Consider the following 16843-nt stretch of genomic DNA (forward strand, 5'->3'; position numbering starts at 1 on the left):
AAGCTGATATATGCTTGCCTGCCAAAGCAGTTTTCTCAAAAGTCATAAAATGCAAGAAAATAAAACCTGAATCAAACCAGAATTTTTATTTATTTATCTATTTTTACAGGATAAATACTCGCGTCCTTGCCAGTTTTCAGTCCTCTGTGATGTGTGGTTCAAACAGCAGGCTGGTAACAAATTTTCCCCACAGAAGTGCAAATGTAAACCTGACCAGACTTTCAATGTAGGTTGCTAAAGAGAGTGAGAGGGCTCACACAAAAAGGTTTTCAGCCTTGAGAATCTTTTGTTTGCTTCTTTTCACCACAATGGTCTTCATTTTGTTCATTTGCTCCTGATTATTTTAAGCGTTGTCAATTATTTAGCTAACAGGCAGAAAACTAGGCTTTTATAGACATCCAAAGGGACTCTCTTGAGTGTAATAATGAAGGCAGTTTATTGAACGCCTGTGAGGTTGCTTTCTAATTGTATGCATTAATCTGCCCATGCAAGCTGGCTGAAAATATAGAAGCAGATTGCACATGCAGATGGAGCACACAGAATGGAAGATCTATGCAATAGACTTATACAAAACTGCATTTTCCTTAAAACTGGATTTATGCTTATTGCTTCAGATAATAAATGAAACTTGATGTCTAAAATAACTTCCAAGATTATTGGATGAGTCGGTGGGAGGAAAAAATAGCTCAGTAGCATTATTTCATTCTGTCAGGAAAACAAAAAAAGGAAGTGGGTTGACACAAAAAAAATAGTTTTGTGTGTGAGTGGGAAGTGATGAAAATAATTCTGCTGAGAAAGTTCCTATTTTTTATTACTATTTTTCTACTTTCTTCAAGCCTTATACCTAAAATGAACAATTGCCACATTTTTTGTTCTTATTCCCTAGACCTCATGCTCAAAGACTTGCAGGCAAGAATGGCTACCAGCCAAGGACAGCACCATTTTGATCACTATTATTAGATTTGTGCAAGTCCTCCTTGGCATGCTTGTGCATTACTCCCAGTGAAGTCTGTGAATACTGCATGAAGCAAGTAAACTACATAACCAGAATATAGCTTTTCTTCCCAGGAAAGTGCATTGGGGAAGAGCCATCTACATCACACAGGAACTTAATGGGTTAGTTATTCAACTCTGTAGTCTTACGGCTTATAAATTCCAGCAAAAGATGAATCTCCACGCATGTACTCACCAAAAAAAACAAAACAAAACAAAACAAAAAAAAACTATAAGTTCATGCTGACAACTTTGCACACTATTAATGTTTGTTATTTTCTTCTTACACTGAAGTGGATTCTGTCCTCTGTGTGTGGGTTAGAGTTGAGGTAAAGAACGAGAATCCATGTAGAGCTGAGGGCATGCTTGTTGGCAACAGATGGAGGTGTTTTTCTTAAAAATAACTTTCTTAATGGCTTAATTTTGGAGTATGTGCATTTGGTAGAATTTGTTTTCACAGATCTTGGTTTCGGCCTCTAACTTCATTCACACTTAAGCAAATTATTTTCATCTGCAAAAATCCCAACTACAGCTCTGCTTGGAGTCTTTATCTCCTGACATGGAAGCCATGGGAAAGCTGCATAAATGGGCAGTCATCTCATCTACCTTTGGGCCAGCTTCTGGAATTTCTGCTATTTTAACTTTTGATTTTGATGGCCCTTGTAAGGCCATGAGACAGAGGAGCAGCAATCACCCTAGCTCCAGCCAGTCTGGTTTGTTGGTCATAGCAGATGCGTGACTGAGTTGTAGTGCACAAGGCAAAGCTGTAGCTGAGGAAGGAGCAAGAGAAGGGTTTAGACCTCCAAGTTTTCTTCTATTCAGTCTGTTGGTTGTCTGGACCTGGCCTAACCTAGCTAATTTTAGGCCTGTAGTAAGAATGCACCTCCCGTGGACTTTACTGCAGTGAATAGCAGCTTTTCTTGCAAGTAGACTTATGTAGTGTTAAGCAACAGATCTTAATTTCTGCAAAAGTAGATGAAGTTGTTATGCTTAGCCAATTAAATATTCTGAGGTGTGGAGAAGTACAGATATGCTTGTTGGTGCTGCAAAAAAAGATGCATCTTGAATTAAATTAAGTTTTGGGTTTTGTTTTTGAGAAGGGGAGTCCTTTTACTATTTAAAAAACATAGTGAATGGTGAGGTATGAAACTAACACTGTGTATGCATTATTCATGGTTCTTAATTTTTCAGTAGAATTGGAGGGAAAGCATGAAAAGTCACTTCAGCATTGCACACTGGCCAAGAATTTGGGACCTGGTGTGCCTGTGTCATCCAACATGAGATGCTACTTCTGTTGTCTTAGCCACTCAGGTTGTTTCATCTCTGAAATGAATATAATGATTTATTTGGCTTAGGCTTGTTTATTCTCATTTTTTACTACCTTTTTTTTTTTTTTTTTTAATGGCTCTTAGCATACTTACAGACATTTGTTAGAGTAGAATTGTAATGCCGGAGATCCTGCAGCTTGAGAAACCAAAGAGCTCAGGAACTGTCTTGTTTTCAGCAGCAGTAAGTGTCCATTATCTTTTTAAAATTGTCAGGAGAAATAAATAGATTTATGATATATACAACAATATTGTGCTTTGTTTTTTTAAAGCACTGGCATTAAAGCTGGTATATATTTCTACATTCTGGCATTTCAATATCCATCAATTAAAGCAGAAGAATTAACTGCCACTGGTTTCATTGGGAAGTGGTAATGAAATTATGAGAGGCCTTTTTAATTGATGCATTTTTAATGTTAGTCTGTGAAAAGGATCTAAAGCCAAGAACTATATTTGTAGGAAGAAAAATTATTTTCATCTTCTATGCCAAATGAACCTAGGCTCATTCAGGCTTTTATATCCACCCCTTTGTCTTACCTCAGTGGGAATGTGGAGAGCACACACATTTAGTACCCCAAAATTTGAAATGCATGTAGATTCCCTGATCTAGATGTAGCTCGTGAGGTTGTAGGATATACTACTCTAAGTTCCTAAATTACACCATTCCCAGTGGAATACCTAACAGATTCATGTTTCTACACTCTACATGTACTTGTTGCACTTCAAGCATAAGTTTTTAAGTAACAGCTTGTAAGAGGTGCACAAGAAAAGACTCAGCTTGAAGAACAGTTGTGAAATGTAAAGTGTTATATCCAAGGACCCACAGGAAGAGTCACAACATGGACTGACTTCAACGGTCACGCACTGTCCTCATGTTACTCAACATGTTACTGGCAACAGAGTCAGGATTTTCCCATGACAGCTCTTAAGAGTTTTTCAATCCCAAGCTTGACAGTGCTTCACTCCACCACAGCTGCATCAGTGCTAATAAATTTAACACTGTCAATCACTGTCACTTTTGAGGCCAACAGGCTTGAGGCTGCCTGTTTCTGTTGCTAGCAAAGTTTTTTTACCTCCCAAAATGGGGCAATTGCATCCATAGAGCCTTATGGGAGATACTTGTGGTTAATATTAGTTCCCGGACAGCAGCCAACAGCTATTTGGGAAAGTACTATTTGGAACAGGTCAAAACTATGCCAGAAACTGTTACCATAATGCAGATGGCTGAGTTCCCATTGCTACGGGTGCTATCCATTGCCTGGTGCTATTAAACCAGTATGGGAGTAGCCTATTTTAATTAGTGTAGCAAAAGGCTTGTTCCCAATTGTGTGATGGGAAACAGAAGTACAGAATAAAACACAAAACACAAAATATTTTTGTAAGAATGCCTCAGCTTAACCAGTGCTTCTAAACACTGCTCTCTTCCCTGCAGCCTGATATCTTGGGGAACTAAGAGCTCAAGTTATCAGCCTGTTAGGACGGTGCCATCTCCTTGCTTTGTCTAAATTTTGTATTTCCTTCCGCCTAACTATTTTCAAAGAATATAAGGAGGCTGTTGTATGCAGAATAATGCTTGGCACAATTCTTCAGTTCATCTTCTTCTTTCCTTCATATTAATTATTTTAGAGGACCATATTTTATCAGCATTTTTGATTAGCCCCTGAAGTTTTAGCAAGTGAGAGTGAGATGTTGCTCCAACTGTCTGCATGTGAAATACCTATGGACACTTTGATATGCTGATTTCCTTCTGGAGATAATGCTTTCCCCTCTGGAACGTTAATTGAACTGTCATCTCTCTGACTTCCCCCATTCCCTGCAGCATGGCTTGTGTTATGCTCTACATTATTATGACTTTAGGATTAATATTATGAAAAGTACTATTCAGACAACGTTTTGACAGTCTGGCATCTCAAGATGCTCTGCTGGGTTTTCATAGAGACAATACACAATGAATTAACATAGATGACTGACTTGACAGAGTTTGTCTTCAGTCATATTCAGAAATCTGAGTCCCTTTGTTGTGATAGGAAAACATTATTATTGTATCACTTAATGTGGTGTAGTGAGATGCCTTCTGTACACAAAAGCAGTACACATTCTTGCTGAGAAACTTTATTTGCTTCCACTCTCATAAGCATCTTTTCTAATACTGAAACTGAGTTAGTTTTTCACATAACAGTGTGCTGATCTGGGGAGAGTAATGTCTTAGCCATCCACCTCCTTTTTATGCAAGTACTGAGAACTTGTGCATACCCCAAGTCATTCTTTTACCATCTGTAAGGAATTAAGGTGTCTAGATATACCCCCCAAGAGGCCAGATATTTCTTTACAGAGCTACAACCTTCTCAGATAAAGTCCAGACTTTCTGTAGGAGTTCTTAGTCTTTCTGGTGTAGAAATAAATAGTTATTTTAGCATAGGTAGAAACACAATCTGCAATTTAAAACTTCAAGTTCCCAAAATTATTCTGTGCAATCTCACCACTCTATCACTCTACCACTCATTTATCCTGAAAAAAAAAAAAAAAAAAAAAAAAAAAAAAAAAAAAAGTGTGTGCATAAAGCTTGGATAAGAAGATACTATTAATTCCTTTAACATATAGGTGTTTTACAGATCAGGGAAACTTGTGTTCTTGTGTTTCACTTGGTTCTTTTTATATTGTGCGTTGGCTGAGGTTATCGTAACTTCCCAGGTAATGAAGGAAAGGGAGTGAATTGGGAATGCCAAGACTCTAAAGGCATGGTTTGTTACAGTGTGAGCAAGTCCTCTGTACTTAAATAGCTAATGTGGTTTTATATTCTGTGGAGTAGCACAGAAGAACTTGTAGGTAGGTTCCTTTTCATTTTCTTCACTTCTCCTCAATACACCCACTGACCAGCAGAACATTTTGCATCTACTCTCTGTTTCAGGACATGGAGTGAAAGATAAAAACACTTTTAAGTCTGATTCTGCAGTTAGTCATCATCACTATTTGGCAGACAAGGCTTTTTGTGCAAGGTTAAGTAGCTTTCTTTGCTGTTGGCATCTTCTCCCCCACAGAGTTAGCTGGCTGCCCTGTCAGGAAAGTAAATCTTTGTGTTGAATCCCTCTTGAAGTACTTTCATGCTTTGCAAAGCTGTATACAGAAATAAAATTGCCTCTAACTCTACTCTTTTGAGTGAGCAAGGACGTGAATATATATGCCTGGACATGCAATTTAAGAAACTGATTCCTGATCACCGTACCAAAACTCCTGCTTTTAGCATATATGTTGTTCTTTGTGACTTTGCTTATCTGGGCTTTGAGCAACCTGGTCTAGTGGAAGGTGTCCCTGTCCATGGCAGAGGGGTTGGAATTAGATGATCTTTAAGGTCCCAACCCAAACCATTCTTTGATTCTAAGAAACTGTGAGAGACAGGATGCTACTTTGAAAATATGGTTTATAAGGGATGCAACTGGAAAAATAAAATTGTCCTCGCCAGAATAAGGAATGACAATGTTGTGGAACTCTTTTTCAAATAAAGACAAGCTTTTTTTTTAATGCTACAAAATGGTTTTAAGTCTTGCTATCTGATTAAGTAATATGTTGTAAGGATGCATTGTATTAACAATGAAGGAAAATGCCTTAAAATAATCTTTTAAATTACTTGTCTGAGATTTATGGATCTGGTAGAAGGATTTGCAACAATTCAGTGAAGCACTTGCATTCTGATGAAGTCCAATGGTATGTGAGTCTGTATTTTAGGAGCTTTTACCATGCAGAAAGAAAGCATAGCCCCTACAGACTGCAAATATGCAAATGACAAAAACTATTTGCTTAAAAAATTCTCCCAGCAAATGTCTTATCCACAATATAGGTTCTGTTTCCTCCGTCCCCTTTCATTCTGTCTGTTCCCATAACCTTTTGTTCCACCTGTGATGTTTTTCAGCAGTCACATGATAAAATGTCTAGTCTAGATTCCAAGGGTGGAATAAAAATCTGTATTTATTTTTATGGAAGCACTAACAATTCTATTTGGATTGGATTTCTTTGTAGCAAAACCAATGAATTATTGAACAGATTGGAGTTGGGCTTGCCAAAGAGTGATTCCTGTCAGCTTGCTAATCGTGGCCCAGAATCAACAGCACGGGTAAGCAAAACTGTGGAATGTACAATATTTTTCTGTCAACTTTCCAGGTGCTGTCAATAGTGTGATATTAGAATATTCTAATTGACTTTAATTGCCTATACATAACTCAGTGAGAACCAAGGAGTCTTTCTGGGTGAATTGCCTACGTTGTCTGTGATAAATTGGCAGAGTATCCTACATAGTAGGGGACTGCCTTTATTACTCGCAGTTCTCTCTCTGATAAATACGAGCCAGATTTATATTCTATGTTCAGATCAGAATCTTAAATGTGCTCTGTACCCATCAGTCGGTGGCAAGCCTTTATGAAATCTCAACTAGTTCATGTCAGCAGATGCTCTGCTGCATTGAAAATCTAGCTTATTTCTCACTGCATCCTAAAAGTGATTCCGTAGAGTGCTTGGGGACTTTATCCCAGTTTGAATGAGCCTGGTAAGTATCAATGTAATTAGGGAATAGATAAAGTATTGCTAAAGTTTCATTATTCTAATTGCCTCAAGAAGCCTTTTGCACATCTGATTAGTCTCTTCACATCTAAACCAAGCATTCCTACTGATGTAAAAACTTGCAGTGAGGTATATTAACCCTAAAGACAGAAATCTTCCCCTTTAGGGAGGTTTGAAACTGGGAGATGACAAAGCAGGCAGTCAAGTAGGCAGAAATTATTGTTACAAACAATGGTCCCAAGTCAGCAAAAACTTGGAGATATCTAATCTGGGTAATCCTCTGTTGTATACAACCTTGAACACCAACAGCTGTGTAAGGGATGTAAAAATTTGCCTGCATGTTTCCTCAGAAGCCTTGGAAATGTGCAAGACACTCTCACTAGAGAAATTGCTCCAAACAATATATGACAGTTCTGTCTTGCTTCTAGTATCTCTTTCTGATTTTCAGTTGCTTGAAGAGGGAAGGTGTTATTGAAAGTAGCTTCCTTTCCCCTTTGATTCCCCACGTCATTTGGTGTCTCTGAAAAACAAGGAGAAATCTTAGCACATGTGAGCAGATTTCTAGCTTGAGGGAGCCAACGTCTGCTCAGCAGTGCTGGGTACTCTGGATTTAATTGTAACAGAGTGGCTTTCTGACCGTCTTTTGTAGTCCTGAGTAGACAAGCAAGATAAAGGACTATAGGAAGGGAGAAAAGGTGTTTTGAAACTCCTTCTACCCCTCTGAAGCATCCCATGCTCTGAATGGTGAGGAGCTCGTTCTTTAGTAAGGAAAACCCTGCTCCACAGCCTTTCATATGGTGTGAACATGGAACTGTGAATATAAGTGGGCTCATGGCCCTGAGACTGACTTGGATTTCATAATTTTAGTGTGGTGTCTGCATGTCTGTGCAGAACTGGGTGGATGCCTAAAGTAACACTGAACTATTTCAGACATACAGGTGTACCTGTAGTCTTTGCCTACTACTTGACCTACATACACCTGCCTTTCTAGGTGCAGGTTTTGAAGATTTCATAGTAAGTTATGCCAAATTACATACCACAGTTCATCTTTTGCTTAATCAGTATCAAAGCAGATAAAATTCATAATTTCTCTGTCCTATTCTTTATTAGTACCACCTGATGCATGTCTTTTGTGTGGCAGCATTTCTATACTTTTCTGAATCAATTTATCACTTCCTTGTAATGCAGCAATACAGTTAGCAAGAACTCAAACAACTTGGACGAAGTACGGTCTCTAGGCATACACACAACCCCTGTGCTCTGCGTAAGGAATCTGAAGCACCTAACTAATGAGTTGTTGTCTAAATAAACTTGGCATAATACTGAAAGGCTAAACCACTAGCGAACCTTATACTCTAATTTTGATGTTATCTTGGATCTGTCTCCTTTGTCTGGAGTAAATAAAACATTCAGGAACAGTGTATTTGAAACTGGGATGTGCGATAAAACTAGGAAGTGCCTGATATGCATGTTAAAAGAGTGGAACATATATATATATATATATATGTATAGTTTTTTTATTTAAAGTTATTGCTCTGAAACAAATCTGGGACAATGCCATGTTGACTGACTTTTTTCCCTTGCAGCATTTCTTTGATATTGATACTAATTCAGTACCTCTAGTTCAAATTTCAGTGTCAAATATCACTTGATGCATGTGAACAAATTTGACTTCTTTGGAGTGATTCTGCCATCGGTGACTTTTTTGGCCTACTTATTTAATCAAGCTCATAAGTAATTTTAATCCTGTCTTTCAAAGTGTTACCAGTCCTGTGTAGATTTTTATTGTCTTCCAACTTGATTAACATACACTCCACACAATTCTCCAAGCCATTATGGAGAGTAATGAATAATACTGGACCCAGAATGAGTCTCCCAGGACAGATGTAACAACTCCTCCCAGCTCAAAATTGAGCTATTAATAATTGCTTTCTCTATTCAGTCTTTTTAGCAAATTATGTGCCTGTCGTTTTAATGGTGTCATTCTGCACACATATATCAAGTTTCGAGAACATTGTGTAGACCTGCAACAAATTCCTCACTAAAGTCAAACCTGCACACTTCTTCTATTATATTATACTGGCTCATTATTTAGTGTGCTGTGCTCTGTCCCTGCTCAAAGACTTTACAGTGTAAGTTCCTAAGGATCCCATAAGATCCTAATGCTATGCTGGCCCTTTACAGACAGCTACAGCTTATGAAAGACCAGGGCTAATCACTGTAATGGAAATTTACACAGCTGAATACTTTATTCACGATGTCTGGTTCAGATTTTCAGTTCTCTTGGCTGCCACCCAACTAATATAGTAAGCTTGATCTCTCAGCTTCTGTTGCCCTACAACCACACATCCCTTTCTGATATTCCTATGGAAATAATCTGGGTTTCCCCTCTGCTACCAGTCCTCCCTTCTACTTGGTAACAGTTCCAGTGCTTTTCTGTCTTCCCACAACACCCCACCTCACTGTCGTATATCCTGATTGTGTTTTCTGATTGCTCAGGGTAGCTTCTTGCTTGCCGCTGGGACAAGGAATAGAAGGTGCTGTGGCTGCTTTGTTGTGATGTGCAGCTGAACGTTCAGCCAAACTGGATGCCTGAAAGGTTTCAGACCACTCCTTGGTTAAATTCTAGTCTTCGGTTTGATCATTTTTTTAAGTAAATGGAATCCTTCAAACAGTTCTGTTTTGTTAATAACCTGTAAAAAGATTTGGGAATGAGGTCTGGGATGTTGATCCTCCCTCTCCCCACACCGATATGTATATTTTCTCAGCTGAACAATAGGCTAGAAGCCATTCTTATAAGCAAGCTCTTCAAGAGAATGAAAACAGAAGATTAGAGGAAATGAAGCAAGAACAACGGAGGAAGATAATTATACATTATCAGTTTGCATATTGTATCATTTTTGCATGCTGTGAAACCAATTAAATGCATTGATTACTTGTAGCCTACGCACACAGCTTCTCTATAAGGAAAGTGTTTTTAGACACTGTTTTCAAATATTGTGAGAGAGATGAGCCAAGTTGTAAAATTTGGACAGTTATCTTCTGGTTTCGTGGCTATTTGTATCTGGATGACTAGCTCCTGTTTGCCTCTCCATTTGCACAATTGTGCAGAGCATTTTTTGGATTGTGGTGCACAATTTCATAGTCTAAGGAAACCAATTTCCTCTCTTTCAGGCAGAAGTAACCTTACTCAGATATTTATGATCTCAGATTCTCAATAGTCTCTTTCTGGAGAATAGAGACCTGTGCACCCTGCCATCCCAAATGAGTATGTGGAAGCACTCGGATTTGCTATCAAGTCTACACTTGCTAACCACCTAAAGGAATCACCTAAAAAGAGGGTGTGCCATAATTACAGGTCTGAACTCCATCTTTGTGCAGCATGCATTGCCTGAAATGCATCTGAACCACTGCATGGTTTTAGGTACTAGATCCACTTAAAGTTCATCTACACCACGCAATAGCACTGTAATAAGTCACCTTTCTAGGCTCCAGATCTAATTGTGCAAATGTGTGGAAGGCAGCATTGACTGCAAATCGTTCAAAAAGATATTAGTTAATAGAATCACAGAATGGTTTGGGTTAGAACAGACCTTAGAGATCACCCAGTTCCACTCCCCTGCCATGGGCAGAGACACCTCCCACCAGGCCAGGTTGCCCAAAGCCCCATCCAGCCTGGCCTTGAACACCTCCAGGGATGGGGCATCCACAGCTTCTCTGGGCAGCCTCTGCCAGGGCCTCACCACCCTCTGAGTAAAGAATTTTTTCCTAATATCTAATCTTAATTTCCCCTCTTTTAGTTTAAAGCCATTACCCTCTGTCCTACCACTACGCTCTCTGGTAAAGAGTCTCTCCCCACCTTTCTTGTAGTCTCCCCTTAGGTACTGGAAGGCTACTATAAGGTGTTCCCAAAGCCTTATTTTCTCTAACTGAGGATCTACTTATGTCTCTGCTGTTACTAATACCCAAATTAATGTTAATGTTAAAATGTTGAGGATAATTGCGCTCCTTTCATAGCAACCAGGAAGCTGGAAACAAAAGGTTGGGGTAGGGAAGGAGACTGTCAATTGCTTTCTCAAAGCAACATCCTTATTCCTAGAAACTATATGGAGGGAAAATCTTTGAATGCTAGTCCTGTTGGGCATAAAGCCTGTAGCTATTGTATTCTTTATGTTTATCTTTCAATTGAGAAAATAAATAAAAATGTGGATTAGCATGCCCCTTATTTATTTGCCTTGGTTTAAGGAACTTGTGTAGAGCTTTAGACTCCACACTGATTTCCATAGATTAGGAAGAAGCTGTGGACTGCCTTTAAGTCTGCTGTTTCTTAGTACACGCTTCCAGTGCTCCTTGCCTTCAACATTGCTATTACCTGCTGTGCAGAGTAATGCACTACGTATAAACCTACTGTAAATAATATGCATTTTAAAGGCTCCAATAATTGTCCCCCAGATTTATGTTGGCTCATTTCTACTTCAAACCAATATTTATTAAAGTAATTGTGAATTCTGTCCTGTGTGCACCTCCTAGCACAGTGTAACTATAAAACGAATAGGTATTGTCAGTTGCATTTTTTTTTCAGAACAGGTTTTAGTATGTATTGCTTGATTTAAAAATATTCAGTACACTTTGAACACCGCATCATATACATGCAATATATTTCAGAACATTACTCCAAGAGAGGACTCAGCATATTGGAAAGTCAGATACCGGGTTTTAATTTTCAGGTTGAATAGTTATTTAAAACAGTGAAAATTAAGGTTGGCTTTTTTATTTCTTAATTCTGTTTCTTCTTTTAAGGCTAGACAAATATTGATACACAACACATTCACAGTTATTGATTTTGTTCACACATTTATTGCATAGTTTTTATTTAATGTTCCACTTAAATTGATTTTTTTTTTTAACTTTTGTAGTTCCATTCAGTTATTGAAGCTTTTATCTAACTGCATCATTTTATTTTTACTTCCTATTCCTACTGCTACTCAGTTGCTATGGAAAATATGAAGGATGGGTCTGTTCCCATCCAATCTCCCTGACCCTGGAAGCCAAATTCTTTTCAGGAAAATCTGCATCTTCAGTCCTTGGGTGCATTGCAGGGAGCAACAGATAGACAAACAAGCATATGTGTGAAGCACAGTCATACAAGCTGTGTTTCCTTAGCAGTCCCAGCTAAAATTGGATAAGCAAACTCTCCTCGTCGGAGAAGTCCCTTTGTCACTGTTTATATAACTCAATACTGTGTGATGTAAGGATTGTAGGCTGCTGCAACACTGGGAGCTTGCACATGCTTTCACAACACCAGTAGGCACCAACTGACCTTCACTCACACTATGGGGAGTCCAAGGGAGCTGGAGGTGATACACCATGCCATGAGCTCATGTTGTCTGCCCATGCTCTACAGAGGCCAGAGGCATGTCTCCATTGTATCCTACCGGCTGAGTCTGCTCCTGCTAGATGACTCCAGCTTTCTTCCCCTTGGACCTGCTGGGAAATTCAAACCTGAGGGGTGGGGAAGAGGAAGCTGAAGGTCTGCTTCCTACTGCCCTAAGCTTCCTTGCACAGCAGAGGAGCTGCAGGCATTCCAGCACTTGGGCAGGAGCACAGGCAGGGTTGTGAGCCTCTGCCTCATACTGTATGGCCAACTGGAGCTAGTGGGGGCTTGCTATGCTAAGGAACAGTGTTTGTCTGGAAGAAAAGGACTAGGCTAGATGGACAAATCATAGAATCACAGAATGGTTTGGGTTGGAAGGGACCTTAAAGATCATCTTGTTCCAACTCCCCTGCCATGGGCAGGGACACCTCCCACCAGCCCAGGTTGCCCAAAGCCCCATCCAGCCTGGCCTTGAGCACCTCCAGGGATGGGGCATCCACAGCTTCTCTGGGCAGCCTCTGCCAGGGCCTCACCACCCTCTGAGTGAAGGATTTCCTCCTAACACCTAATCTAAATCTATCCTCTTTTAGTTTAAACCCATTCCCACTTGTCCTGTCATCTGCCCATGTAAAAAGCTTGTGTGCAGGCTGGTGTCTTCAAATGTAGGACCGTAGCTGTCTGAATTCACTTATACCCAGTCCATTGCAACACTGAACAGAAAAAGGAGCTCAGTTTTGAGCCCTGTGCTGTCATGTAAACAAAATGCTGCTGAGCGAAACACAGGAATGACACATAGCTCTATTTGAAATTAATGCCACATGGAATTCATTGGGTTTTCAACATAGGCATGTTAACTAGGAGTAAGTTAATTTTTTGTTTTAGTTTTAGTTTTTCACTTTTATCATTCCCAGGCTCAATTAAAGGAAACAAAACAAAAGAATGAAGAGGAAGCCAGGACAAGAGCTCTTCAAAACGAACAGAGGAGGTATGATGCAAAAACTCATAATATACTTTAATTTATATCTGGAAAGGGTCTCAAAATTGCAGGCATTCATGCATTCATGCTTAAGAAAATTATTGCAATGAGGAATCGTGACTTAGCCTCTGGTTTAACATCACCTTTGGAAAAACCACCAATATCCATCATTACAGCTGTTCACAGTAATGCAGTACTACTCAGAGTGTCTTGTTCATTTTATTTTATCAGCACAGGATATAGCATGGGACAGAAACTATTAGTAGTTGCATGAGAACTTAAAGCCAGTTGGGGAAAAAAAATATATATATATATAAACATATATATATATACATATATATATACAGTAATTTTATTTTGGAACAGGCTACTTTGTCCACACAACTTTTTTGAAGTTGACTGTCATTGAAGCTAACAGGCAGAGCTAAGCATGGGATTAGATACTGATACCTGCAGTGCAGTGAGGCTTTCTGCTGCTGTGGTGCTTTGTGTCCCAGGCTGTGCTCACTCCTGCACTGTGTTCTGATCTTGCAGTTCTGTCACTTAAATGACTTTTCATTATCTTGAAGTTCAGCTTTTTTCTTAGCTTTATTTTTATTTTTCTGCAGGTATAAAGAAATAGCCCTCAGAAGGTTTTTGTTTGTTTGTTTGTTTTTTAAAGCAACCCTTTTTTTATAGTTAGGTAAATTAAAAAAAAATAAAATACTTCTGTAGGCAACCACTTTCTGCACAGTTTTCATTGCTTTATTTCTCCAGCAAAGATATCGAGATAATTACTCATAGAATTTAATGAAGGATTTTCAATTGAGTCTTTCCTGTGTCCCCAGATAGAAATAATCCAGTATCTTGCATTCTGCATCCTTTGTGCAAAGAGCATTGTAAAACACTGAAACAACAGTCATGTCTAAGCATGTGTGTCTGTACTGAGCATTAATAAGGATAAAAAGAAACAGTTTTCAGATGGTTTGAAAATATTTGAAATGGAGGGAAACTGCATCTGTCTGTGTGCATGCATTGCAGATTGATAAAGCAGTACAAGAAAATGCTAGAGTTGCTTTCTGAGCTAAATGGTTGGGAAAGTTGTCAGCTACACAACTGGTCTCTGTTAGGAAGAAGCTTAAGTGGTTTTTTTTCATTAGGAAATCTGAACTTGTAGGAACTTGTATAATGAAGGCTGAAAGACTACCTAAGGTGAATTGTTGAAATAGCTAACCTCGCTGATCAAGTGAGTGGTATGCAGGATGACTTTCTAGAGAGAATTTTGGGCCATTTCTCACAAAAGCCAAGGTATGCCTTTTAATCATGATGGATTGATCACAGGATAAGAATGCACCTAGTGAATTGAAAATGAAAGCTACCCTATCTCATGCCAGGCTGTGGTTATTCAACACAGGCTTGAAAAGCATAGAATGATGTGTATTTAACTGGGAATAGGGAAAGCTGCTCACAGAATGTTAAATTTCAAGAGTTTGTGAACTCCTCGGCTATCTTCAATCAGTATTCATTTTTTAACTATATTTTAAGGGTAAATAATGCTTTCCTGGACCGACTCCAGAACAAAGCACAGACTAATAACATCTGCCAACCTGGATATTCTGGGAGTCTGGACTACCTCAGTAATGGTGCCTGGGTAAGTTTTTTGGTACAGAACATGAAAGCAATGGTATTGTTTAAAAATTGACTTTTTCCCTTACACTGTTATATGTCTGTGTGTGATTAGCCTGCCTGGCAGTCTTGGCTGGCTGCCTACAGTAGCTTTTTAAGAATAAAACTTGTCTTAAATATAAGCTGTTCAAATGGGAGGAGGAAGTAACAGCTGCTCTTGCAGCAGAACTCGGTTGCTGTGCATGGAAGGTAGTGCAAGGAACCGAATCCAATGTACTTCCTAAAGTTCAGAACAAGGGTAGTGAAATTGTATGGGGGTTTTGGAAAGTCTTTAAATGAAAGATGTTTGGAAAGGCTGTAAACACTTTAATATGATATTGAAAGTGGAAGAGGGAAATCTCATTTCTGTTCATTTCTTCCTGTATAAAATTATGGTAAGGAAGAACCAACTGCATCTAATTGAAAATATATAGTATTTGTATTTTATTTTATTTTATTTTATTATTATTTTTTTTCTGGAGAAAAGGTATCTTGACTGGAGTCTATTATATAGCCAGTACTAAGTACTGTGTTTTTTTTTTTTTCAGCTGTCCTAACGAGCATTAATATGACTTATTTAGAATTGCTTCAGTGATCAAAAAACAAACAAACCCAAAAAAGTGTAGTATTCCCACCTTGAAAATTTCCATTAGGGTGAAATTCCATTGCTGAGAGGACTACACTGTGGAAATGGAAGATTTTCAAAGACTGAGCAGCAAAATGGTGTGAGTTTAAGAGAACTGAGTGTATGTGCCAGTGTGGGGAAAACTGTCTAGAAGACAACCAGAAGAAAAACTTGAGGATTTCTTGGAATGTTTGGTGTGGATTTGGATCTTGGCAGATGAATGCCAGGAAAACCTGGGCATCTATAAAATCTGGGAATGATAGAGAAGATAGTGTTGCTGCTGGAGTTTTCCAGACACTAAAAATGGAAAAGGAGTCTCAATCCCTTTGAGCTTTGGGCAAGCCCCAAGCCATGGTGGAAGGCTCAGGAATTTCGACAACCTCTGTGCCCAGCAGTTCTCTTGGACTTGCTGAGGCAAACTCTACATGGCAGGCCTGTATGATTTTATTGTAAGTAGCAGTGTTAGACTTCAGATAGGACAGAGGTAACTAATACCTAGTAAGATGCAAAAGGTAAAATCTTCTGGAGGGGGCCTGGTTAATCAAGGCAACAAAGGTAGAAATAATTCTTTTTATTTCACTTTGTGTCCTTTATCCCAATGTGTAAACTGTTTCCTGATAAAAGAATGTCTATAACAACCAACAGTCTCAATATCTGAACTCCAGCATCTTCACCAGTGCATCTGCTGTCACCACCTAAAACTTCTGTACTGTCTGCAGAAGGAGCAGGGTTTTGCCTGTAGTCAGTTGCCATACGTCCTCTCCCCCGTGGCAGGTGTTGGTGCCACCACATGCAGCCCAGGCACAGTTTTAACAGCAGACAGCTCTGTAATGTCCACAGCCAATTTATGCTTTTCTTTTATATATATATATAAATATATATATATATATATATATTCAAAGAATACATCAACATAATTAACAACAAAACCCTGTGTGCAGAAGTGATAAATTTCCTACTCTGGATGTTTACTTAATGGTTCCCAAGGAGCCTGCCTTCTGTTGCATAATGCTAGATTATCCGTTTTTCCTCTATGCCACAATATGAAATGTTCAGAACACTGAACAAAGCAGGGAAAGAATAAAGTATGAAAGAGTATGTCATCAAGGAGAGGAATTAAAATGAGTTTTGATAACAAGAGCAAGAAATAAAAATCTCTCTCAAACGGTAGGCTGGAGGCTGCAGCCTTGGTGTCTTTGATTATATCGAGGCTCTTCTCCGTTCCCTTGGGATTTTAAGCAAAAAGAGCTGAACTCCAAGAGTGGTTTACGAGTCATGTCGTCTGCAACATGGTGTTTTGCATTACAAGGGAGCTAACTGAAGGAGGTCAGACCATATACTAAGATTAAAAGAAA

At 38.9% G+C, this 16843-nt stretch overlaps 1 protein-coding gene across 1 annotated transcript in view; it reads left to right on the top strand.

Annotated features, from left to right (window-relative positions):
* Positions 1–16187, top strand: part of EPSTI1 (epithelial stromal interaction 1) — a gene marked incomplete at both ends in the record, with an annotated part of 43432 nt that extends 27245 nt beyond the window's left edge. The window contains 5 exons of the mRNA XM_084284930.1: positions 6333–6426; positions 9649–9732; positions 13155–13228; positions 14744–14849; positions 16113–16187. Coding sequence (XP_084141056.1) covers positions 6333–6426; positions 9649–9732; positions 13155–13228; positions 14744–14849; positions 16113–16187 — 433 coding nt within the window. The remainder of the gene's footprint in view (positions 1–6332; positions 6427–9648; positions 9733–13154; positions 13229–14743; positions 14850–16112) is intronic.
* Between the last annotated feature and the right edge of the window lie 656 nt (positions 16188–16843).

The sequence above is a fragment of the Netta rufina genome (genome assembly GCF_964035555.1).
Source record: "Netta rufina genome assembly, chromosome: 1".
Taxonomy (NCBI): domain Eukaryota; kingdom Metazoa; phylum Chordata; class Aves; order Anseriformes; family Anatidae; genus Netta; species Netta rufina.